This window comes from Monodon monoceros, unplaced genomic scaffold, assembly GCF_005190385.1.
Source record: "Monodon monoceros isolate NGI ecotype Baffin Bay Population unplaced genomic scaffold, NGI_Narwhal_1 Super_Scaffold_3, whole genome shotgun sequence".
Classification (NCBI taxonomy): Eukaryota; Metazoa; Chordata; class Mammalia; order Artiodactyla; family Monodontidae; genus Monodon; species Monodon monoceros.
Genome location: NW_021703780.1, coordinates 59,774,784 through 59,800,835, shown reverse-complemented (window position 1 = coordinate 59,800,835; position 26,052 = coordinate 59,774,784). Strand labels below are relative to the sequence as shown.

At 41.2% G+C, this 26,052-nt stretch overlaps 1 protein-coding gene and 1 non-coding gene across 3 annotated transcripts; one reads left to right on the top strand and one right to left on the bottom strand.

Moving 5' to 3' along the window:
• Positions 1–327: 327 nt before the first annotated feature.
• Positions 328–24,454, top strand: CASP14 (caspase 14). Of its 2 annotated transcripts, none has more exons than XM_029243899.1 (7): positions 328–801; positions 2,696–2,748; positions 3,809–3,958; positions 7,743–7,968; positions 8,434–8,550; positions 17,440–17,549; positions 22,045–24,454. In XM_029243899.1, exons 1-7 carry the CDS (start codon positions 453–455, stop codon positions 22,144–22,146), a joined length of 1,107 nt encoding a protein of 368 aa, XP_029099732.1. In that variant the 5' UTR covers positions 328–452; the 3' UTR covers positions 22,147–24,454. The 2 variants fall into 2 exon arrangements, with proteins under 2 accessions (XP_029099732.1, XP_029099733.1); XM_029243900.1 differs by lacking the exon at positions 22,045–24,454 and adding an exon at positions 17,681–18,081.
• LOC114908181 lies at positions 15,643–15,777 on the bottom strand. Its single transcript, XR_003796878.1, has one exon. It is a non-coding gene; the product is annotated as a small nucleolar RNA SNORA70 (small nucleolar RNA).
• Positions 24,455–26,052: the final 1,598 nt, after the last annotated feature.

The following is a 26,052-nucleotide window of genomic DNA, read 5'->3' as shown; positions in this document are numbered from 1 at the left end:
TGGTTCTCAAACTTGGCTGCACACTGGAATCATCAGGGAGCTTTAAAAACCACTGATGCCTTGGTCGGCCACCCAGACGTTCTAATGTAATCAGGCTGTGGCCTGGGCATGATCGTAACGCGTGCCAAGGCAGAGCACCTCGGAGTAGCCCTGCAGGGCGGGCACCACTCGGCTCTGCTAACCCACGCTCGAAGGGTTAAAGAAGGAGCTCTTGTGGGCGGAGCGGGGCCTCCAGGGTGCGGGGCGTGGCTCCGGGGCGGGGGCGGACCTCGGGCCCGAGAGGACGGAAGGCGGGACCTTGCAGGCAGACGGCGTCCAGATCTCCGGGCTTCAGAGGACGAGCGGAAACGCCTCCAGTTTTCAAAACAAAGAGGAGAAGCGGGAGGCGTGTGAGGCGCGCAGGGCTCAGATTGGTCCCTCCCGCCCGGTCGCTTCAGCATCATTGGGTGACAATGGAGGGGAGCCCGGGAATCGGCGGGCACTCGGGGTCTGACGGTTCGCGGGCGCCTCCGAAGATCCCGCCGGCCATGGAGGAGCTGCAGAGCCGCTTGCAGGAGACCCTGGACCTTCTGTCCTCGCAGGAGCTGCGCAGCTTCCGCGACCACCTCAAGAAGGTGGAGCCGCGCGTGAGCCAGGTGAAGCTGGAGCTGGAGGGCCGCAGCCCGTCGGGGCTGGCCAGGCTCCTCGCCAAGCAGTACTACCCACCGGCCGCCGCCAAGCGCGTCCTCGTCCAGGTGCTGGAGCAGCTGCCCCGCGCTGACCTGCTGCCGCGCTGGCAGAGCGCCGCCGCCGACGGCCCGGGTGAGCGCGCGGAGATTCCCGGGGTTGGGGGGACCGGAGGGGGTGCTTGGTGACCGCTGGGTTTGGCCCTACCGCCCGGGGATTCCCGGATTGGCGGAGGGAGGACTGACCGGGATTCCTGGGCAGGGGGAGGGGGTACTGACTGGAGGGAAGGGGGACTGGCGGGGAGGGGGGTGTCCTAGGTGAGCGCCGGGTTAGGCCTGGGGCACAGGTGAGCGGCGGTGGACCGAGCTTCAGTAGGGTGGGGTGGGGGAAGTGGAGCAAGGAGGATGCGGGGGTCGAGGGACCAGTGAACGCGCAGCGGGAAGTGGGAACCGGGGGATAAGCGGGCAGGAGAGAGACAGTTCCCAGGCACGGAATCGAAGTGACCAGTCCAAGAGTAGCCATCAGGGTCTACCAGTTCATTCTGGGGTGGGTTGAGAAATCAGATTGACTCAGCAGGCCTGAGATGCATTTTTAACAATTACCTCCAAGTGATTATGATGGAGGAGGTTTTTAGATGATGCAGTGAGAAACCCCGTGTTGGAATCCACCATTAGAACATTTGCCATAAATCTGGGAAGATGTGGCTTAAGGTCAAGAAATGTAACAAGTTGGGGGCGGTTAGGGTTTCCCCTCGTAAGTTTAATAAATGTATGTGTGTATAATATGTGAGCGAGTTTGTGTACATAGAGAAAGAGAGAATGAGAAAGAAAGAGAAAGCACTTCTACTGGGCACACTGAGGTAGACACTAAAATATACTGTTGCTGGTCTCTGCCGTCGCATGCTTATGATCTGGTTGAGTTTTTGGTTTTTTTTTCCTTTTTAATTATTAAATCAAAAGTACGACCACTACTTAACTCTTAACGTTTTTTAAGGAATAACGTAATGAGTCATTACACCAAATTCCTGGCTAATAGCTCTCCAAAAATTTGAGAAAAATCACGCGGAGGGGAAGAGTAAGCTGGGACGAAGTGAGAGAGTAGCATTGACACATATACACTACCAAACGTAAAATAGATAGCTAGTGGGAAGCAGCTGCATCGCACAGGGATGTCAGCTCGGTGCTTTGTGACCACCTAGAGGGGTGGGATAGGGAGGGTGGGAGGGAGACGCAAGAGGGAGGGGATATATGTATACATAGAGCCGATTCACTTTGTTACACAGCAGAAAGGAACACAACATTATAAAGCAATTGTATGCCAATGAAGATCTGGTTGAGTTTTGAGGTATGTTGCTTTGCTGACTTTTAGATTCCTAATGGGTGACAACTGTAAACGACCTCAAAACATGGCCTGTAGGCAGAATACTGGCCCCACGAAGCCTTTGATTCTCCCTTGACTGCATCTGCACAGCACTTATCATAATGTCTCTCCAGGCTTAGTGGTTAATGTATCACACTTTTGTTATCACCCCTTTAAACTGTGAGTCTCTTGCAGTTGGTAAACTGGGCTTTTTTGTTTTTCAGAATCAACCAAACTACCCGGTATCATGACTACACACTGTAGGCACTCCAAAAATATTTGAATTGAATGCTAAGAGTTTGTTTAATTAAAAAATTAAATAGGGTCTAGTTCCTTTAACTTCATTTTTCTGTTTATTGATGTCTTGGTCTCCTTTTCTGGAGGTGCATGTTCACTAATGTTCATTGGTGCTTCTCCTTTTCATCTCTGGCCTGGCTCTCCCTGCCCCTGAATCTGACTGGGGCCTAAGGGAGTTCTGTTAAGTTTTCGTCCTTATGAGTTTGGGAGAGGGTTTTCAGAATCCTAGAAACCTGTTTTAAAACATAAGAGGCAACTGATATCCTTGGGAGGTGCTTCCTGTTAACAGGAATGACAGCAGATCATGCTAAAGAAGAGGAAAAAGAAAAAATATGTTCTTTTCTGTTTTGTCTTTTCATGAAAATTCATTCAGTGATTCCACGAAAGATTCCAAAGAGAAGCTATGACTGTGTGGAAGGTGAACTGGTAAATATCTGGACTCTTTAACATAGTATTTAGTCACCATTTGAACATTTTTTTGTGCTGCTTCTGTTGGATTGGAGGTGGGTATCTGTGTCATTGTCTCAAGCGGTCAGATCTTCCTGCTTTCCGTTATAAATAGGAAAAGCAAAACATTAGCCAGATAAAACCACTTTGCACGCATTAACCAAATGAGGTTAGTTAGTATCTGCATTTTACAGACGAAGGCATTGCAGGCTGTGTGGCCTCTCGAAACTACATAAATTGCTGGCTTCCGGCCTTTTTTTGCTTGTTTTATTATGGACATTTAAAACATAAGCTAAAGTAGAGAGAAGAGAAAAATGAATCTCCAGACTCCAGCCCAGCCTACTCTTTGCCCTGATTCAACAATTAGCAACGTGGCCAATCTTGTTTCATCTGCTCCTCCCCCCACCGCCCCATTATATTGAAGCAAATTCCCCAGCTACCATATCACTTTCATACATACGATACTTGAGTATGTATTTCTGAGAAAGACTTTTTCCAAACATAGCCATGATACCATTATTCTACCTAGAAACAAATTCCTTATTGGCAGTCAAGCCTTCAGATGTCCTTGGCTGGCTCTTATGCCTTTTACAGTTGGATTGAGTCAGGGTCCGACTCACGCAAGGTCTACACAGTTACACTTGATGGTTTGTCTCTTAAGAGGCTTAATTTATGATACGTCTCCCTTTGACCTCTTCTCTTGTTTGTTGACGAAACCAGGTTATTTGTCCTGTAGAATGTCCCACATTCTGGATTTTGATAACTGCAGCCCTGTGTTGTCATTTACCATTTTCCTTAAACGGGCAGTTCTGGCTATGTATAGGAATTTAAAAATGAAATTGGCCTATTCGTCCTAGTTTGAGAAAGGTATTTGAAAAAATTATAAATGAAGTCATGATGAGAGAGGAAATCAGTGTTGTGCCCCTGCTCTGAGCTGGGAAACGTCATCATTAACTCCAGAAGAAACTCATTTCACATATAAGGTGTATTTGGATTTGGTTTGGTTTAAATATTGTTTCTTGGCTTTCCTTGAAAACAGGACCGTTATGACCTGAGTGGCAGGCGGAAGGCCTTCCTCATGTGTGTGAAGAGAAACAGGCTGGGCGCTCACCAGGATGTCCTACTGATGGAGGACTGGCTTGACCAGTGCCAGTTCGAAAATACGTTGTGCATCGATCCCGACAAAATGGTACCAAGTTAAAAACAAAAATGAAAATTTGTGGCTCGGGACTTCCCTGGCGGTCCAGTGATTAAGACTCCGTGCCTCCACTGAAGGGGCGCAGGTTTGATCTCTGGTTGGGAAACAAAGGTCCCACATGCCTTGCGGCACAGCCAAAAAAAAAAAAGAAGAAGAAAAATTGTAGCTTGGATATTATAATTTTCCTTCCTTTTTAAAAAAATTGGGTTTTATTACCTGTTTAGGACCAGGGCCTGCTGAGCAATGGATGTGTATGTCCTGATGAAATTCTTACCCAGCTTACCTGTTGGATACAGATGCTTTTGTCATGTTAAGTGTGTGATGATACTCCAGCTTCCCTTCTAGTCAAGCAGGGACCTCTTGGGTCCCTGCATTTGAAGAGGGAAGGGAATCCAAGAAGGTGTAAAAGTGAGTTGGGCAAGGAGGCCCAAGGACAAGCTGTGAGTCCAGAGTAGGCAAGGTCCGGAGCATTTGGAAACGGGAAGACCAAGGGGACAGCTTTGAGAGGTCATCAAGCAGCCAGGCCAGAGGAATCCCAGCAGCATTGGAGCCCAGGGGCTTTGGAAGATCCTGGTGGGACTTGCTTAGAACCATGGGAGGGGTGGGGAGAGGAGTTGCTGAGAGCCCTGGGCAGAATTGCATTGTGATTTAGCTCGAGGACACAAGAAAATGAGGTGGAAGAGTGGTGGTGGTGGGTGGGAACTGCATTTTGACTTCTCTGACCCCAGCTGAGTCCTGGCCTAGCCCTGCGCATGTTTTGGGATAATAACAGGAAAGTCCTTCATAGACCCCAGGAGGCACTGCTCGTGAATATCAAGGAACAGCATAGCAGAAGGGCTAGGAAAGCAGCACACACTGACCGGTGGAATCTCGTCTCTTACTAGTTGTTACCTTAAATCTGGTTCTCAACTGAGGGTGACTTTTGTCCCCCCAGAGGACATTTGACAATGTCTGGAGACATTTTTGGTTGTCACAACTGGAGGGTGCTATTGGCATCTTGTGTAGTTGCCGAGGTAGAGCCAGGGTGCTACTGAACACCCTACAGTGCACAGGACGGCCCCCAAGGCAAAGATTACCTGACACAAAATAATAGTGCAAGAGTTCTAGAAATTCTGTCTTAAATTAATTGACTACTTTCTTATCTCTAAAATGGAGGGGGGTGGTGATAGTAATTTATCTTGTAGGGCTATGGTGAGGATGAAATGAGCTGCGTTATGTAAAAGTTCTCAGAATAGTAGCTGGCTTATAGTAAGCGCTCAATAAATTTTGATTTTATTATTTCAAAGCTAAAAACAGACTCCTTCATGTTTCCCAAGGATTGTACCAGAATCTCTTCCAATATTATGTGATTTTTTTAATCCAGTCCTTTCCATTCAGATTACAGATAATTGCCAGGGTTCTTCTGGTTTATTCTCCCAAAAGTCCAGAAGTGGCCTCTTTCTCTACATCTTGTCAACATTTATTTGTAAATATTTAGCAACTTTACTGGTAAAATTATTTCACTGTTTCATTTTCCTGATTATTAGTTTGGTTGAACATCTTCTGGCCATTTTTTTTCTTCTGTGAATTATTTGAATTACCTGTTTGCCCTTTTTTCTTACTGGATTTTCTTTTTCCTTTTTGTTTTGGCTGTGCCATGTGGCTTGCAGGATCTTAGTTCCCCGATCAGCAATCGAACCCGGGCCCTGCGTTGAGAGCACGGAGTCCTAACCACTGGACCACCCTGGATTTTATTTTTCTTATTCTGTAGTTCTTTTTCCCGAATTTTAGACAAAATAGAGTGCAAATATTTTTCTCCTGCCTTGTTACTTGCCTTTTGACTTTTTGTTATCTTAAGTCAAATGGAAGTCTTTTTTATTTTTTTTTAAATTTATTTTTTTTATTTTTAGCTGTGTTGGGTCTTCGTTGCTGCGCATGGGCTTTCTCTAGTTGTGGCGAGCGGGGGCTACTCTTCGTTGCAGTGCGCGTGCTTCTCATCACGGTGGCTTCTCTTGTTGCAAAGCACAGGCCCTAGAGCACGTAGGCTTCAGTAGTTGTGGTGCGTGGGCTCAGTAGTTGTGGCACATGGGCTTAGTTGCTCCATGGCATTGCAAGTCTTTTTTATTTATTTATTAAATTATTTATTTTGGCCTCACCATGCGGCTTGTGGAATCTCAGTTCCCTGACCAGGGATGAAACCCAGGCCACAGCAATGAAAGTGCCAAATCCTAACCACTAGACCACGAGGGAACTTCCCTAGGGAAGTCTTAGTTTTTGTGAGTAAACTTGTCAGTCTTTCTGTTTGTTGCCTTCTTGGCTTTTATGTCTTGATTAAACCCCATGACTTCCCAACTTAAAATTTTTTTAAATTATTTTTCTGTAACATTTTTATAGTTTAAGGTTAGCCTTCTACTCACTGGAATTATATTTTTTGGAACAGTGAGGTGGGAGGTCTAACTTTATTTCCAAGCCAGTCATCTCATTTTGTTGATGATACATCCTTTCCCCACATATTTGAATTCCATTCTTATCATAAACTAAATCCTTATATATATATTTGGATCAATTTCTGTATTCTAAAATATTCTATTCATACATTTGTTTATTCTTAAGCTGGTATATCAGTGTTTTGTTCACCATGATTTTATAGTACCTTTGGATGTCTGATAGGACCTATCCTATGGGGATTCATTGTTTTTTATGTTTTTTTTGCTTTTTTTTTTTTTAAACCTCTGAATGTTCTTTGCTATTCTTGAGCACTTTGCTGTTCCTGAGCATCTGTTCTCTGTGACCTTGAGAACCATCTGGTTAAGTTTCACAGAAATCCTTTGAGATTTTAATTGACATGACATTGAATTGAGATTAATTTAGAGTTAACTGGCAAATTAATAGTATTGTGTCATCTCAGAAACATCGGTATGTCATAGTTTATGTTGCCTCTTCACTAAAGTTTTTTTTTTAATAATTTTCTTCACTTAGGTAATGTGCATTTCTTGTTAGGTTTATTCCTACGTATTGTTTTACTTTTTTTATGACCATGAATGGATCCCTTTTCCATTATGTGGTTTACATTATTATTCCTGGGTAATTGGGGAGCTATAGATCTTGGTAAATTAACTTTGTATCTGGTCAACTTGCTGATCTCTAGTTCTAGTAGTTTTTAGTTGATTATATTTCTAGATAGTCATATTATGTGTAAGTTGATTATATTTCTAGATAGTCATATTATCTGTAAGTAATGAGTTTGTTTCCAATGTTTAAACTTCATCTAATTTTTTACTTTACTTTATTGAAATGGCTAGGATCTTTGTTACAACATGTATGAGGCTAGTGAGAACAGCCATTCCTGTCTTCTCTTTTCAGTGGGATTGATTCTGATGACGTCTCCTGATAGATTCTGGCAAGTAGATATGATTGGGTAGACTCCTCCATTCCCTTCCATTTCTAGCTTATTGAGGGTATTAATTTTATAAGATAATTTTATATATTAAAGTAAGTTAATAATATAGCATTGAAATACATTAACCCTTTGGGGAGCTATAATTCTGTTGTATTTTGTGGTAGAGAATCAGAAATACCCTAATTTTGTCAAACAAGAACCACCAGTGGTACAAGAAGAAATCATATGAATTCCGAAAGCAACCAAAAGGGAAGTGACAAGTTATACTGACTCTGTTAGAGATGCAGGTATTTTCATATTTGTCGTCTCATTGGATCACCTTGTAAAGGAGCCATCTCTGGGATTTCTGGGTTTTCCTACTTGCAGTTCTTTTTAATACGTTTTCCTATTTTACAGGAGTTACTTGGAAAAATAACATCATTTCGAGATGGACTAAATGAAATTAAAGATGACATTGGCTGTTGCCTTGTTGCTCTTATGTCCCACGGAGAAGAAGGCTTTATCAAAATGAAAGATGGTGAAAAAGTCAGCCTGGAAGGCATTTTTGAAATGTTTAACAATAAAAATTGTCCAGCACTTCAAGAGAAACCAAAAATCTTTATAATCCAGGCCTGCAGAGGAGGTAAGTGGAGACCTCTTTGTAATAGTTCTGTTTCTAGGAAATTCTCATATTGATGATTGAGGAAAGAAAACTGAGTTTTAAAAAATTATTTTACATTAGCGGACGCTTAGCTGATGTAACTTTAGTTATGTAGTATAGTAGGGACTTTGAGCTGGGAGGAAAGAATGAAGGGAAAGCTTTCCTGGGATAGGATAGTTAATTTAGGCTCAGGAAGGGTCTAAGTCTTTAAATTCATGAGGTGGGTTGGGGAACCTCAAATTCTGGGAGAGAGGTGGGCAATTTCCAGGGGATGTCCCACCGTTCATGTGATTCCAGGTGGCTTGTGGGACTAATATCTGATTTATGTTAACTTTGGTGGATATTTCTCTCTCTTATGGAGATACAAGCTTGTTGTGACTTTTATTAAAGATTACTGGTGTCAGTGGTGTATTATCGTAGTTTGCATTTTCATTCCTCAAAAAATAGAGAGAAGAGACAGTGGTGTTGAAACGGATGATGAACCCATGGACTCGGATGATGGATCAGAGAAGAGGAGGCTGCCTACATTCAGTGATTATTTCATCATCTATCCCACCCAGGCAGGTAAGACAGTGAGGCTTGATGACAGTGAGATGCACATTCGTCCAGAGAGTTTAGCTTATTCCTAATGATTTTGAAAATCTTTTTATTTTTTTTTAGCTGTGCCACGTGGCTCATGGGATCTTATTTCCCCGACTAGGGATTGAACCTGGGTCCTTGGCAGTGAGAGTGCTGAGTCCTAACCACTGTACTGCCAGGGAATTACTGAAAATCTTTTTAAAAAATATTATCTGTGCTTTACAGGTTGATGTACATAAGGAGAAATTTTCACTAACCTATCCATCTTCAACTGTTCCACTTTCAGAGATGGCAGGTTTGCATCTGGCTGTTCATGTCTTCCAGGAGGATGCCACCCTTTTAGCAAAGTATCACATAGTAAATGAGATCATCAGCTCTCATGTGAAAAAGATCTTGGTCCAAAGCCAGCTCTGCCACTTGCTGTCTTTGAGACCTTCAATATTTCTTAGCCTCTAGATATGTCAGTTTCTTTATGCAAAAGAAGAATGATAAAATATACTTGTGTCATTGGGATGTTATATAAATTAAATTATGTAGTGCAGGTATTGTGCTTATCATAATAACTGGCATAATAAGGTAAAAAAGAAATTAATATTATTACTAATATATTATGCTGATTACATTATTATCCTTATTATTACTATACTGTTAACACTAATAAGTTAAAATCCAAAAGAATCTTGTGTGCTGAAGGGGTGAACTTGATTCAGTTGTGAAAGGGAAACAGGAAAATGTAGAGAAGATAGAAATAAATGGTCAAGGGCATTTATTTAGCTGTTATTATCTTGACTTTCTTCAAAAAGGATTAAAATAGCTTATGTGTGTGTATATATACATATACACACGTATATATATATATATATATATATATATATATATATGCAATTCAAGATAAAATGTTAGTGAAGAAATGGAAGCAAAGGAAAATAAGGACAATAATATAAAATGAAAATATCCCCATTAAAGTTAGATGTAACTTTATTCATCCAAGAGAGATGAAAGCATATGTCCTGAGACTTCCTTGGTGGTCCAGCAGTTAAGACTCTGTGCTCCCAATGCAGGGGGCCCGGGTTCGATCCCTAGTCGGGGAACGAGATCCTGCATGCATGCCGCAACTAAGAAGCCTGCATGCTGCAACAAAGATCCTGAGTGCCAAAACTGAGACCTGGCACAGCCAAAAATAAATAAATATATAATAAATAAATAAATATTAAAGAAAAAAGAAAGAAAGAAAGCATACGTCCTGATAGACACTTGTAACACAGCAAGTGCACGCAGGTTTGTTTGAAATAGTCAAAGACTGGAAACAACCCAAATGATCAACAGGTGAAAGAATAAACAAATCGCGGTATCTCATACGTGGAATACTACTCAGCAATAAAAGAAATGAGCTTCTGATGTGTGCTACAGCATAGACGAAGCTCAGAATAATCCTGCTGACTGAAAGGAGTCGACAGAATAAAGCAGATACTGTGTGGTTCCATGCATATAAAATTCTAGAAAATGCAAATGAGTCTGTAAGACAGCAAATCAGTTGTGTTTGGAGATGGGAGTGGAGAGGGAAGGAAGGATTACAGAGGGGCATGAGGACATTGGAGGGGGCTGATTGGATTCATTATCTTGGTTGTGATGGTTTCACGGAAGTATACATAGGTCAAAACTTATTAAATTGTTTGCTTAAAATATGTGCAGGACTTCCTTGGTGGTCCAGTGGTTAAGAATCCCTGCTTCCAATGCAGGGGTCATGGGTTCAATCCCTGGTCAGGGAACTGAGATCCCACATGCCGCGTGGTGCCGCCAAAAATATATATATATGCAGATGCTTGTCAATGATCAATCATACTTTAATAAAGCTGTAAATTTTTTAAAAAGTTAGATGTAAGACAGGCATGCCCACTCTCACTCCTACTGTTTGACATGGCATGGGTAGTCCTAGCTAATTCATTAAGATAAGAAAAGATGTAAGGATCAATATTGTAGAAATCAATAGTTTTGAATATCTAGCAGTAATCACTTAGAACATATAATAGAAAAGAAAAAAGATACCATGTTATTTTTTCTTGCTTTAGTGAATGATGTCTAGGAATGACTAACAAAAGATGAGCAAGAACTTTATTAGAGAAAATGAGAGAACATTCCGGAAAGGCATAAAGAAAGACCTGAATCAATGGTGGGAAATACCATGCTCATGGTGGAGATTTTCAATACCATGGAAATGACCTTTTTTTCCCCAAATGAGTTTGTAAATTGAATTCTACGTGTTTTTTCGTGGAATTTGACAAACTAATCACAAAATTGTTATGGAACAGTTAAGGGTCAAGACGAGGAATCTTGAGCTCCGATTTTGCTGAATGAATGAATTTCATGACTATATGCTGGCTATTTCTGTTGACGACTAGAGATTCAGTATTGAACACAAGAACTAAAAATCTCTGCCTCCATGGAGCTTATGTTCTAGGGGAGGAGACAACAGTAAGCACATACGGAAAACAGATCCTGGGTTGCTTTATGATTCCATGTCTATGAAGTTCAAAAACAGGCAAAACTAATCTATGGTGGATGGTAGAAGTCCGGGTGCTGCTTGTCCTCAGGGTGCACAGTGTTTGGAGTGGTTATGACCAGAGCAGCAAGAGGGGACTTCTGGAGTACTGGTATCATCGTGTTTCTTGATGAGGGTGCCAGTTATGGGGGTGTGTTCATTTTATGAAAATTTATTGAGCTATTATATATCCATATGCTTTGCATACTTTTCTGTATGATGGTTACCCTTCAGTGAAAAGTTTACCAAATAAAATGTTAGATGGTGATAAGTGCTATGGAGAAAAGTAATGCAGGAACCGGGGAGAGGGAGTATTGAGGGGTAGAAGTGGAGATTATAATTTTTTTGTTTTTTTTTTTTTGGCTGCATTGGATCTTCGTTGCTAAGCACAGGCTTTCTCTAGTTGTGGCAAGCAGGGGCTACTCTCTTGCGGTGCGTGGGCTTCTTATTGCTGTGGCTTCACTTGTGGAGCACTGGCTCTAGGGTGTGCAGGCTCCAGTAGTTGTGGCTCACGGGCTCTGGAGCTCAGGCTCAGTAGTTGTGGTGCACGCGCACGGGCTTAGTTGCTCCGCGGCAGGTGGGATCTTCCGGGACCAGGGATCTAACCCATGTCTCCTGCATTGGCAGGTAGATTCTTAACCACTGCGCCACCAGGGAAGTCCCGAGACTGTGGTTTTAAAGAGAGATGTGTAGAGATGTTTCCACTGAGAAGGTGATTATTGTGTAGAACTGAAGGCCATGAGAGTGTGAGCTATGCAGATATTTGAGAAAATGTGTCTTCTAAGATATGAAGACTTAGTAGAAAGCAATAACAAAAACTCTATCAGCCGGTACATAGACAAACAGATCATTGGGATAGAATAAAGAATGTAGAGGTAGACCCAAATATATAGGGAAACGAGACACATGACAAAGAAGCCATTGCTAATCAATGGTGAAAGGATGGACCGTTTAATAAGTGATGGGAAAACTAGCTTCTCAACGGGAGAAAAGCAAGTTTATCTTCTTTTTTTAAAAAAGTTTTATTTATTTATTTTTGGCTGTGTTGGGCCTTCGTTGCTGTGCGAGGGCTTTCTCTAGTTGCGGCGAGCAGGGGCCATTCTTCATCTCACCGTGGTGCGCGGGCCTCTCACTGTCGCGGCCTCTCTTGTCGCGGAGCACAAGCTCCAGACGCGCAGGCTCAGTAGTGTGGCTCACAGGCCTAGTTGCTCCGCGGCATGTGGGACCTTCCCAGACCAGGGCTCAAACCCGTCCCTTCTGCATTGGCAAGCAGATTCTCAACCGCTGCGCCACCAGGGAAGCCCAAGTTTATTTTCTTATTTCTTGTTGTAGGGTTCCTTGTATCTTTAATCACGTGGACTCTATCTGTAGTTATGTTCCCTTCTTTACCTCTAATATTTCTGGCTTTCTTTTTTTTCTTGATCAGTCTTGCCAGTGGTTTATTTATTTAGTTAAGAACCCATTTTTAGTTTTGTTAATCCTATTATTATGTTTGCTTCTGATTTCATTAATTTGCCTCATATTTCCATTTTTCTCCATTTTTTAAGGGTTTATTCTACTCTTAATTTCCCAGCTTTTTCAGTTAGGTACTTGGGTCATTATTTTCTACCTTTTTAAAAAAAAAAGCATTTTTAAACCTATAATCCCCCTCTAATTACTGCTTTCACTGTATCTTTTATATTTTAGTATGTAACATTTTTATCCTTCAGTTTCAAGAATTCTTAAATTTCCATTATTCTTTTACCCATTAGTTATTTAGAAATATGCCTCTAAATTTTTCTGGTATTGAAATTTTAAAATTTATCCTTTTATTATTATTTATCCTTTTATTATTGATGTCTAGTTTATTCTTGAGAAAGAATATCAACTATACCAATCTAAAATCGGTTGAGACTTGATTTATGTCTTCATCTGTAGTAAATTTTTTTTTTTACGATACTCGGGCCTCTCACTGTTGTGGCCTCTCCCGTTTAGGAGCACAGGCTCTGGACGCACAGGCTCAGCGGCCATGGCTCAGGGGCCCAGCCGCTCCGCGGCATGTGGGATCTTCCCGGACCGGGGCACGAACCCGTGTCCCCTGCATCGGCAGGCGGACTCTCAACCACTGCGCCACCAGGGAAGCCCTGTAGTACATTTTTTAATGGCTATTGCTCTATCATGAATATTCTATATGTGCTTAAGAATATGTGTTCACTTCTTGAATACAAGGTTCTATATATTTCTATTAATTGAGCTCAGTTGTGTTGTTCCAAGTCTCTACTAAAGGTCAAGCAGACATATTTAGTAATTTGTCTGCTTGACCTGCCAATAACTGAGATAATGTGTTACTATGTCATGTTATCCTGGTGGATATGTCAGTTTCTTCTGTAGTTCTATTATCTATTTTTCTTTTCTTTATATATTTTGAGGCAACTTTAGTAGAGGCATATGATTTTAGAATTGTTACACTTTGTGGTGAAATAAATATTTTAATCATTGTTTAGTGAACCTACTATCCCAAATAGTGCTTTTTTTGGTATTAGTTTTTCTCTGATATTAATATAGATACCCCAGTATTCTTTTGGCCCATATTTGCCTGGTATATCTCCTTCAGACCTTTTTCTATTAACCTTTCTGGGCCTTATGTTTTAGGTGGTCCTTTAAACAGAATATAACTGGATTTTGTTTTTTAATCCAGTCTAATATCAATCTTCTTACTGGTGAGTTAGGACAATTTATCTTTATTGTGACTATTGATATATTTACATTTTTACCATTTTACTTTGTGCTATTTACTTTTATTTGCTTTTCTCCCCTCCTTTATTGCTCTTTTTTAAAAAAATTGAAGTATAGTTGGTGTGTACAATATTATGGTAGTTTTATTGCTCTTGTTTTTGATTGATTGTGAGTTTAGTTTGTCATTCTTACATTTTATCCCTCTACTGACTTGGAAGATATGTGTTTCGCATCTCTTCTTCTCCTGGTTCCCTGTGAAATGTTATAAGTAAGTAAGCTTATTTTTACTCCCTGATGATACACAGAACCTTAGAACACTAATTCTCATCACCTTCCACACTTAAGCGCTATTGTTCAACATTTACTTCTAACTTTTATTTTTTGTATCTTTATTTATATGAAATTATTTATGTATTCTTACACTCCTTCTCCTTCCACCCTAATTTTCTTCTAAATTAGGATATTAACCCAACACATTTTCATCAGATAGGTTGGCATGCTCTAGGGTGACAAGCACTATGCTAGGTAATGCCTATTCCTTTTTTAAAACCCCACAATTTAGAACACTTTTGTAATATTTTATACAGTGTATGTTTGTTTATATTTATGCATGTGTTTACCATTTTCTTCTCTATCTGTCCTGAATCTCAGACCATTTTCTTTCTTCATGAAGTATATCCTTTAGAAATTCATTTAAGGAAGATTTATAGGTGGTAAGTTCACTTTACACCCAAATCTGACCGATGATGTAACAGTGTCTTTGCTTGTTCTTCCTTGTGATTCCATCATTTATTTCTTTAAACATTTCATGCACAGTTATTTTATATTTTTTACCTTATACTTTCAATATCTAAAGTCTTTGGGGATCACTCTTGTGGTCGTTCTGTTGCCTGTCACTCATGGGGGTTTGTTTCTTTGTGTGTCTGAACTCTTAGCTCATTTATTGAATCTTATTCTGTGATACTCCTGGGGGCATAATTCAGTTATGCTTTCCTTTAGAGAGGATTACCACCCGCACGTGGACCTCTGTAGCTCTGCTCAGGGTCACATGGTTAATGCAGGATCTTAAATTCATCTTCCTATCTCCCAGGTACACCTTCCAGACTTGACATTTCCCCTTAGACACAAGCGCAACTCTGGTTTTCCCGTTTGCTTTCTGCTTCTAGCTCAAGTTTCAGCTTCCTCGTTTGGAGGAATGGCATGCCTTGGGGATTTCCATTCATTCCTATCAGCCGAGAACAGTATTAAACTTTTGCTTTAATCAAGAATTAAGATTTATACCTGGAGGGATATTTAAAGTACCCAAAGTGGAAAACTTGGAATATGTGATAAAATTAATCTTTTGGATCACCAATTTTTTTTTGCATGATCCCAGTTCTTTTAATTTTTAATTTTTTTTTTTTTTGACAGGAAAGTAGGATTTATTGGTGGGCACGAGTAAGGAGGGGACAGCACCAAGGCTCTCGTGAGTGCAGGGCCCGCCATTTGTCCAGAGGGCCGCAGTTAGGGATGTATATGACCCCACAGCCATCCGGGATGAGCCGCTTTTCTGCCATCATGTTTTCGAATTCGTCTGCATTAAACTTAGTGAATCCCCACTTCTTGGAGATGTGGATCTTCTGGCAGCCAGGGAACTTGACCTTGGCCCTTCGGAGGGCCTCAATCACATGCTCCTTGTTCTGCAGCTTGGTGCGGATGGACATTGTGACTTGGCCAATGTGGACCCTGGCCTCTGCACCTTGGGGCTTTCTAAAGGCACTGCGCATACCCGTCAGGAGCCTGGACTGGGGACAGCATGCCAGTCATTAATGTCCACTGGAAAGGGCTGTCTCCATGGTGCCTTAGGGCAACCCACACAGGCAACAGGCCGCATACACTACCGAGGAGGCTGCTATTTGCAGCCATTGCACACAGGGCCCCCATGGGGAAAAGAGCACAGTCGGCTTAATTGGCTGCAAATATTTTTTTTAATTTTCAATTGATTTATTTTTTATTTTGGCCGTGCCACGCGGCATGTGGGATCTTAGTTCCCTGACCAGGGATCAAACTTGTGGCCCCTGAAGTGGAAGCTTGGAGTCCTAACCACTGAACCACCAGGGAATTCCCTTGGGTCACCCATATTTACCTGATTGGATGAGACAGTACCAAATATGTGTGGGGATGGGGGGCAACGGGTACTTCCATATACCATTGATGAGAGCAAGTTATAATGCCTCTTTGGAGAGCAATGTGTGATACCTAGAAAGTTTGTTTATTCCACGACCCAGCAATTTCACTTCTGGGTATACACCCTAGTGCTGCGGTCTCCAGATCAGGGGGCCACAGTGAAGTCACACAGCTATACTTAATTCTGTGAACCACCAGCTCAGGTGAGGTATGGTTCCAAAAATTAGATTGTGCTGTGTTCTTTTTGATATCATATTTTGGTGGTATCTAGGTTTTGGAGGTTCGCTGAGCTAAAAAGCAAGTACCATGGTGGTATCCTAGGTTGAGAAGTCATGCAGTGTCCAAAAGGGGCACACATCCCATTAGTAATTGTGGTTATTTAAGAATGAGGGAATTCCCTGGCAGTCCAGTGGTTAGGACTCTGTGCTCTCACTGCCGAGGGCCTGGGTTCAATCCCTGGTCAGGGAACTAAGATCCCATGAGCTGCTCGCACAGCGCAGCCAAAAAAAAAAAAGAATGAAAAAAATATTTTTTTATCAATTTGTATGACCCTCACCTTTCAATTTTTTTGACCATCTATTCATGTGCCTATTGGCCATCATGTATCTTCTTTTGCCCAATGTTGTATTGGGTTGTTTGTTTTCTTATTAAGCTGTATATATTCTGAATACAAGTCCTTTCTCTGGTACGAGTTACAAATACTTTCTCCCAATCTGTGACTGGCTTTTCATTTTCTTAATGATGTCTTTCAAAAAGCAAAACTTTTATAAGCATTGATGGTTCAGTGGTAGAATTCTCACGTGCCAAAAAACAAAAGTTTTAGATTTTAAGTCCAATTCATCATCTTTTTTTCTTCTATGGCTTATGATTTTTGTGTTGTAAGAAACTTTTGTCTACCCTGAGGTTGAAAGATGTTCCATGTTTTTTCTGTCCCAACCCAGGTTTACTATGAGAGCGTGCAATCTTAATATTCCCATTGAATTTCCATACTATATAGACATATTTCATGTTTTTCAGCCTAATAATAAAGATAATTTCAGTAAACTCTTGAATACCACCAAATAAATTCCATATGGTTGTATTTAGGGCGATTTAGCTTAAAATGCTAGAGCAAAAGTCAGCAATAAAAAAAATAGAAAAGGAATAAATAAAGCAAATACGACAAAATGATAACTCTTGGATCTGAGGGATGATTATATGGGGGGTTGTTAAACTTTGCTTTCTACTTTTTTGTATATTTGAAAAGTTGTATTTTAAAAATGCATATAAAAAGAATGTCCTCTTGAGAGGTTATGTGCTATTGGTCACATGAGTTCTCTGTGATTGTATCTTAATGCAAGTGTTTCTATATTCTCGATTCAAAGCCATTTTCCAGGTTTTAACTATGGGTCAAAGCACAAGTTTGCTGTAAGTTAGAGGAGGAAAATGGATGAAATGACTTTTTTCCTTTGTAGATCATGTGGCTTTACGGGACCCCCGCACCGGCTCTGTGATGATCAAAGCAATGACCGAAGTCTTTAAACAGTATGGAAATAAGTGGCACATTGCTGACTTCTTCACCAAAGTAAGTAAATTCCAAGTGAACATGTGCTCCATTCTGTCTAAAGCTAATGCACTTGATGAGAACATTTTCACGAGAAGATTGACTTAAGCCCGAGAAAGCGTGAGAGATGGTGAGAAGTTGTTTGGAAACAGCAGGCTGATGGTGCGTTAAGAGGACTGTCGCAGAAGTCGTGGCCGAGCCAGGTGCGAAGGGAAACTGATAGTGACACTTCATTCATTGGTACGTGAGTGAGTTGGATTTTAGGTGAGCTTTGAAGTTCTGCCTGCTCTCCAGTTGCTGTTCCCTGCGCTTCACAGATACTAATACATTGAGTCTTTCAACAGCTCTCAGGCAGGTACTGGGATTCCCATCTCCTATTACAGATGGAAAGCAGCCTTGGCTTTCCAACCCAGGCAGAGCACTTCTAGAGCTCATGGCTTAACCACAGTTATATAGGATTAGTTACTCCTTATCTCCCCAAGTTACAGTAGCTATTTTTATTTCTTTTAAAAAATTGTTTAATGCTTTACATATGATGCTTAACAGCTTTCAAAACTCCTTTTCACCTCATTTTTATTTTTTAACATCTTTATTTGTGTATAATTGCTTTACAATGTTGTGTTAGTTTCTGCTGTATAACAAAGTGAACCAGCTATATGTGTACATATATCCCCATATCCCCTCCCTCTTGCATCTCCCCCCCACCCTCCCCATCCCACCCCTCGAGGTGGTCACAAAGCACGGAGCTGATCTCCCTGTGCTATGCGGCTGCTTCCCACTAGCTATCTAGTTTACATTTAGTAGTGTATGTATGTCCATGCCACTCTCTCACTTCGTCCCAGCTTACCCTTACCACTCCCGTGTCCTCAAGTCCATTCTCTTCGTCTGCGTCTTTATTCCTGTCCTGCCCCTAGGTTCATGAGAACTTTTTTTTTTCGATTCCATATACGTGTGTTAGCATACAGTATTTGTTTTTCTCTTTCTGACTTACTTCACTCTGTATGACAGACTCTAGGTCCATCCACCTACTACAAATAACTTAATTTCGTTTCTTTTTATCGCTGAGTAATACTCCATTGTATATATGTGCCACATCTTCTTTATCCATTCATCTGTCAATGGACACTTAACGTTGCTTCCGTGTCCTGGCTAATGTAAATAGTGCTTCAGTGAACATTGTGGTACATGACTATTTTGAATTATGGTTTTCTCAGGGTAAATGCCCTGTAGTGAGATTGCTGGGTCATATGGTAGTTCTATTTTTAGTTTTTTAAGGAAACTCCATGCTGTTCTCCGTAGTAGCTGTATCAATTTACATTCCCACCAACGGTGCAAGAGGGTTCCCTTTTCTCCACACCCTCTCTAGCATGTATTGTTTGTAGACTTTTTGATGATGGCCATTCTGACCGCTGTGAGGTGATACCTCATTGTAGTTTCGATTTGCATTTCTCTAATGATCAGTGACGTTGAGCATCCTTTCGTGTGTTTGTTGGCAATCTGTATGTCTTCTTTAGAGAAATGTCTATTTAGGTGTTCTGCCCATTTTTTGATTGGGTTGTTTATTTTTTTGATATTGAGCTGCATGAGCTGCTTGTATATTTTGGAGATTAATTCTTTGTCAGTTGCTTCGTTTACAAATATTTTCTCCCATCTGAGGGTTGTCTTTTCATCTTGTTTACGGTTTCCTTTGCTGTGCCAAAGATTTTAAGTTTCATTAGGTCTCATTTGTTTATTTATTTTTTATTATTTTGTTGTTGTTGTTGTTGCAGTACGCAGGCCTATCACTGTTGTGGCCTCTCCCGCTGTGGAGCACAGGCTCCAGACGCGCAGGTTCAGCGGCCATGGCTCACGGGCCTAGCCGCTCCGCGGCATGTGGGATCTTCCCGGACCCAGGCACAAACCCGTGTCCCCTGCATTGGCAGGTGGACTCTCAACCACTGAGCCACCAGGGAAGCCCTATTTTTGTTTTTATTTCCATTTCTCTAGGAGGTGGGTCAGAAATGACCTTGCTGTGACTTATGTCATAGAGTGTTCTGCCTATGTTTTCATCTAAGAGTTTTATAGTGTCTGGTCTTACCTTTAGGTCTTTAATCCATTTTGAGTTTATTTTTGTATATGGTGTTAGAAAGTGTTCTAATTTCATTCTTTTAAATGTAGCTGTCCAGTTTTCCCAGCACCACTTACTGAAGAGGCTGTCTTTTCTCCATTGTATATTCTTGCCTCCTTTATCAAAGATAAGGTGACCATATGTGCGTGAATTTACCTCTGGGCTTTCTATCCTGTTCCATTGATCTATATTTCTATTTTTGTGCCAGTACCATACTGTCTTGATTACTGTAGCTTTGTAGTATAGTCTGAAGTCAGGGAGCCTGATTCCTCCAACTCCATTTTTCTTTCTCAAGATTGCTTTGGCTATTTGGAGTCTTTTGTGTTTCCATACAAATTGTGAAATTTTTTGTTCTAGTTCTGTGAAAAATGCCATTGGTAGTTTGATAGAGATTGCATTGAATCTGTAGATGCTTTGGGTAGTATAGTCATTTTCACAATGTTGATTCTTCCAATCTACGAACATGGTATATCTCTCCATCTGTTTGTATTGCCTTTAATTTCTTTCATCAGTGTCTTATAGTTTTCTGCATACAGGTGTTTTGTCTCCTTAGGTAGGTTTATTCCCAGGTATTTTATTCTTTTTGTTGCAGTGGTAAATGGGAATGTTTCCTTAATTTCTCTTTCAGATTTTTCATCCTTAGTGTATAGGAATGCAAGAGATTTCTGTGCATTAATTTTGTATCCTGCTCCTTTACCAGATTCACTGATTAGCTCTAGTAGTTTTCTGGTAGCATCTTTAGGATTCTCTATGTATAGTATGATGTCATCTACAAGCAGTGACAGTTTTACTTCTTTTCCAGTTTGGATTCCTTTTATTTCTTTTTCTTCTCTGATTGCTGTGGCTCAAACTTTCAAAACTATGTTGAATAATAGCGGTGAGAGTGGGCAACCTTGTCTTTTTCCTGATCTTAGAAGAAATGGTTTCAGTTTTTCACCATTGAGAATGATGTTGGCTGTGGGTTTGTCATATACGGCCTTTATTATGTTGAGGTATTCATCTCATTTTAAGGTAAGCTCTTGGGGGAAAAAATGTTAAATGGAAGGAGTATAGACAATTTTGACAGTCATTCTAACCATATTTCCAAATCTCTTATATTGCTCAATTTCTCTCTTTAAGAAAATAGTTTCTCGTCAGCGTCTCAATAAAATGTAATAATAAAGACAGATTTAACCTACCGTAAGTAGAAATCCATTTTAGTTAATGCTAAGTGAAAGTTGTTTTGCTGACTGGTGTTCATTAAGTCTTTATTGAACAGCATTCTCTTTTTAAAATTGAAAGCCAGTATTTTTTAACTGAATGAAAGATTCTTTAAATTCTATAGTGCTTTACAATTTTCAAAAGTTTCACACATGTTTTCATATAATCCCATAATAACCCTTCTCCCCCCACACCTACATTACCCCTGCACCCTTCCCTCTCCCTACAGTAACCACTAGTTTGTTCTCTATATCTGTGAGTCTGCTTCCTTATTTTTTAATTCACTTGTTTGTTGTGTTTTTTTGGATTCCAAATATAAGTGATATCATATAGTATTTGTCTTTCTCTGACTTATTTCACTTAGCATAATACCCTCCAAGTCTATCCATGTTGCTGCAAATGGCAGAACTTCATTCTTTTTTATGGCTGAGTAGTATTCCATTGTGTGTGTGTGTGTGTGTGTGTGTGTGTGTGTGTGTGTGTATCACATCTTCTTTACCATTCATCTGTTGATGGACACGTAGGTTGTTTCCATACCTCGGCAATTGTAAATAATGCTGCTACGAACATTGGGGTGCATGTATCTTTTCAAATTAGTGTTTTTGTGTTTTTCGGGTATGTACTCAGGAGTGGAATTGCTGGGTCATATGGTATGAACAGCATTCTTTTTTTTTTTTTTTTGAAATGTGGGATCTTAATTCCCCGACCAGGGATGGAACCCGCACCCCTGCAGTGGAAGCGTGGAGTCTTAACCACTGGACCGCCAGGGAAGTCCCAACACTGTTCGTTTTTAAAGCACTTGCTAAGTAGACACTGGCAAGAAAGTCCAAAAGTGAGCATGATGCGACCTTTGCATTAAAGGCACTTAGAGCTTAGTGAGGCAGCAGATGGTAGGGTTACAAGCAGCACTGGAATTAATAGAGCTATTGGATACTTTGGACAAAACATAATCCAATGCTTTCATATGCCATGAGTTACCAAGGGTCAGAGGAGGTTACTATCTTGCCTGATGTTACCTAGGGGCAAGTTGACTTGAACCCGGGTCTGTGCACGCAGCCACTCGATGCCTTCAAGCACTTGGTGGGTGGTGTCTGCATTGTTTTCCTGGTGCAGTCAGAGAATTCTGCCGTCTCCTTCTGTGGGCTTTACTAAGAGGCTTTTGCTGAGGGCTTTACATTCTTTTGGACAGTTTGTGCTTTTATCTTACAGGTGAATAACAGAGTGGTGCACCGTGAATTTAATCTTCGTAATGAACCAATAAAAGTATCACTTGTAATGGAGTCAACTTTAACTAAATTTGTATACTTTTGACATCAGGAAGATTAAAAAAACAAGGACTGCTTTACAGTAGAGTTTGAAAAGAGCTGTGAGCATTTGTAGCATTGTACTAATGGTTACCATTTTGCATTATTTTTGTCAATGGTTGTATTTGTCCAATTTGTTTTGTATATATATATATATACATATATATTATTTTTCTAAGATTTAACTATGCTTACTTGATACTTGTAAATAATTTGACTTTTTTTTTTTAAAGATCACTGTTTTCTGAAAAAAACGTTTCCTGAACCGTTACCAAAACATGGACATCCAGCTCCATTTGTGTACTGTTTTTATCCTGTGTTTCTCTTGGTGATTACACCCTACCTTCTCCACTCTCAGCTTGATGCTGGTGTTAAGCCTCAATTTCTTGGCTTAGTCAAGAATTGCCTGTGTGTGGTCTTGTCCTGTGTTTCACCTTATTTACCCAGATTGTTTTCTGCAGTCAGTCTGATCTCCTCTTTGACTCCGTAAGCCATTCTCAAGTCTTACCTGGATGTCTCTGTGCCCTTGAGGCCTTCATGTGTTCCACCTTCCATCCATTTCCCCACTTCCTCCTTGCTGCCTCATACCTTTGAACTGCTGTTTTCTCCACCTGGAACCCTCTGTTCCACCCCACATAGGTAAGTCCTCTCCATCCTTCAGAGTTTGGTTCAAGCATCACTTGCACAGGGAAGCTTTCCACAGCCCCTCATGCTAGGTCAGCTTCTTCTAAGTGCTCAGATACCCTCTGCTTCTCTTCTGTAACATTGAAATGACTGTCTAGTGGCTGTTTAATCTCTCTCTCCAGTTCAGTCGTAAGATCCGAGAGGCAGAGGCTGTGTGTCTCATTCATGGCTGCATCCTAGCTTCCATCTGTGCCTTAGGACACAGAGAAGCCATGCAATGAGCGTTGAGTGAGTGACTGATCCCTGTCTTTTAATTATTTTATCCATCCCTCAGACCTCTGTGCATATCTAGCCACTTGCTACTTAACCCCACACACGTGGATGTCTCATGGCTACTTTAACTCAACGGGTTGGACGTTAACCTGAGTTTCCCCTAAATCTCTTTATAAAACCCACCCCATTGTTAATAATCCTTTGAATTCCCACTGCCTGCTGGATATACCCCAAAATCCTGTAGGAGAGTATTGCAAGTCTTTCTCCGTCAGGCTTAATCTACACTACTCTTTTATTGCCTGTTTGTCCTCGTAATTCGCCCTCCCCTTAATAATCCTGTCTCACAGAATCGGGCTTGTGGATCAATGACTGTGGATAAACACTCTTGGATATGTTATCATATCAGAGTTCAATCTCTCCTTTCTGTCTGAAATGCCCTTCATTCTCACTGTGTGCTTCCTCTATACTGAGTATTCTTTAGGGTGCAACTTGGGTCCCCTCTCACTATAGAGCAAAGCTGTATGTAGACTAGTGTTTTTAGAGTAACAAACTGTGGACTGAGCATGACTGATGGGCCTGTACGAGGATGCAGGTGTTTGGTGAGAATGCCCTGAAGACTGAGAGCCAAATTGACTGAAGCAATCCAGAATCTCCAGGCCTGTCTCCATTTCAGGGATTATTGTGTCCTTTTTAGTTAATGTGATTTCTTAAGTGTAAATACATGTGATTTAATTTTTAAGCCTTTGAGTTCTGATATTTGATATGTAGCTTTGTTTTTGTATAGAGCATTAAAATGTCTCTGGTTCATAAAATATGAACATCAGGTGATCCTTCTCTTTCACTTGGATTCTGGAGGATTTCTAGGCACAGAGGCTCGTTTCGGGGGGACAGCAGCAGCTGAAATATCAACAACTCTTTATTTCCTGGGAGAGGTTGAGTGACTTGGTCAGAGTCACAGCATGTGGTGAAGCTGGGATTCCAAACCATGAACTAATTCAAGACATGAAGTGCCAAGTGATAGAGAAAAGTTTTAAGACAGAATGCTTTTGATGGACAGAAGGGACCATTCCATTACCACTTCACTGATGGAATGAGGGCTTTGGGACAAAGGAGGGAAAAGTGATTTTGGAACCCTGCTCAGACCACTACAGGTAAGGGTCACGGAGAAAACTGTAGGACAACTGCATACCAGACAAACAGGTGAAGAGGAGCAAGGAAGAATTCTGGTTAGAAAGGTAGGTGGCCCAAGATGAACTTGATGCCTGGGGCTAGCTAACTGCCCCATATTCTCTCAGCTTCAAATCAGTAGAGACTGTCCTAGCCATCCAATGCCATGTGAAATATAGCCCAAAAAAGTAGTCTCTGGCACAATTTTATATTTGAAAAGAAATTTTAAGCCCAGTTTATTTATTTTTTAAATACAGGAACCAGGAACCAAAGTTGGCAAAAGGAAGCCTCTGAGATTTTTTTTTTTGCGGTACGTGGGCCTCTCACTGTTGTGGCCTCTCCCGTTGCGGAGCACAGGCTCCGGACGCGCAGGCTCAGTGGCCATGGCTAACGGGACCAGCCGCTCTGCGGCATGTGGGATCTTCCCTGACCGGGGCACGAACCCGCGTCCGCTGCATCGGCAGGCGGACTCTCAACCACTGCGCCACCAGGGAAGCCCGGCTCTGAGATTTTTATTAAAAATGTGTACGAATAAAAAATAGTGGAGAAACTTGTGCAGAAGACTAGGAGGCTGAAGTGGGGAGGAGAACACGTGGCTGGGGAGCTACAGCCGTTTGACAAGTGCCTCTTAGGCCAAGGGCACCTCACCATGGCTTATTATCACTACAGTACGTTTTCACCTTTGGAGTTAACTCACTTCCTTGCCGAATATTTTCATCATGCAGATCACGTCTCAAGGACAAAGTTATTTTGCGGGAAAAAATATTTTGTGGAGAAACCCTAAATTTAATTACAGTACCATTTCCTAGTTGTCATAATGGAAGTATTCTGGAGATTCTATGGTACACAGGGGAGGGAGCTGCTGAGATAGTTTGGGAGTGCCCCAGAATGCCCTCCAGAGAAGTCCTGCAGTGATAGAACACTGTCCCTAAAAGCCAGCCATTCCTTTTAAGTCTTCCTTTTTTTTTTTTTTTTTTTTTTGCGAGCCAAAATGTCTACAGATATTTTCAGCAGTTTCTAAGGATGCTTAAAGCCATGACTAAATTTACTCCTTTCCTTGTATGTCAGCTCTTTATTTAAATGCAGTGAGGTTTGTTTTGTTTCAGTTTAAAAACCTGTGTTCCTCATAGAAAATTTCAAGAAACACTAAAAAAAATGAGGCCAAAAACCTACCCAGTTTCTCTACTTGTATATCCGTAGTTCTCACCCTGGCTGCACATTAAAATTATCTAGATTCTTGTGGTTTGGAGTTGGGCATATGTTTAAAAGCTCTCCAAGTGATTCTAAGCGCAGCCAGGCTTGAAACCTACTGTATAACTAATAATCTGGCTCTTGGTTATTTGTTTACAATCATTTAATGCCTAGGGCTTCAATTTTTAAAAATAATCGCCCTCATCCTGCAACTCCTTTTTGTATTTTAATTATTTTTTAACGGCTTCATAGTATTGGGCGGAATAAATATTAACTAGTAATGGATATTGCAATTTTTCTCCTACGAGAAAGAAATTCTCATGCAAACCACCTGTGCAGTCTTCATTTTATTTTTTTTTTCCGGGAAACTTCCTGTAAGATTTTTTTTTTTGGCTGTGTTGGGTTTTTCGTTGCTGCGCGTGAGCTTTCTCTAGTTGTGGTGAGCGGGCTTCTCATTGCAGTGCCTTCTCTCGTTGCAGAGCACGGGCTCTAGGCACGTGGGCTTCAGTAGTTGTGGCACGCGGGCTCAGTAGTTGTGACTCACGGGCTCTAGAGCACAGGCTTGGTAGTTGTGGTGCATGGGCTTAGTTGCTCCGCGGCATGTGGGATCTTCCCAGACCAGGGCTCGAACCCGTGCCCCCTGCATTGGCAGGCGGAT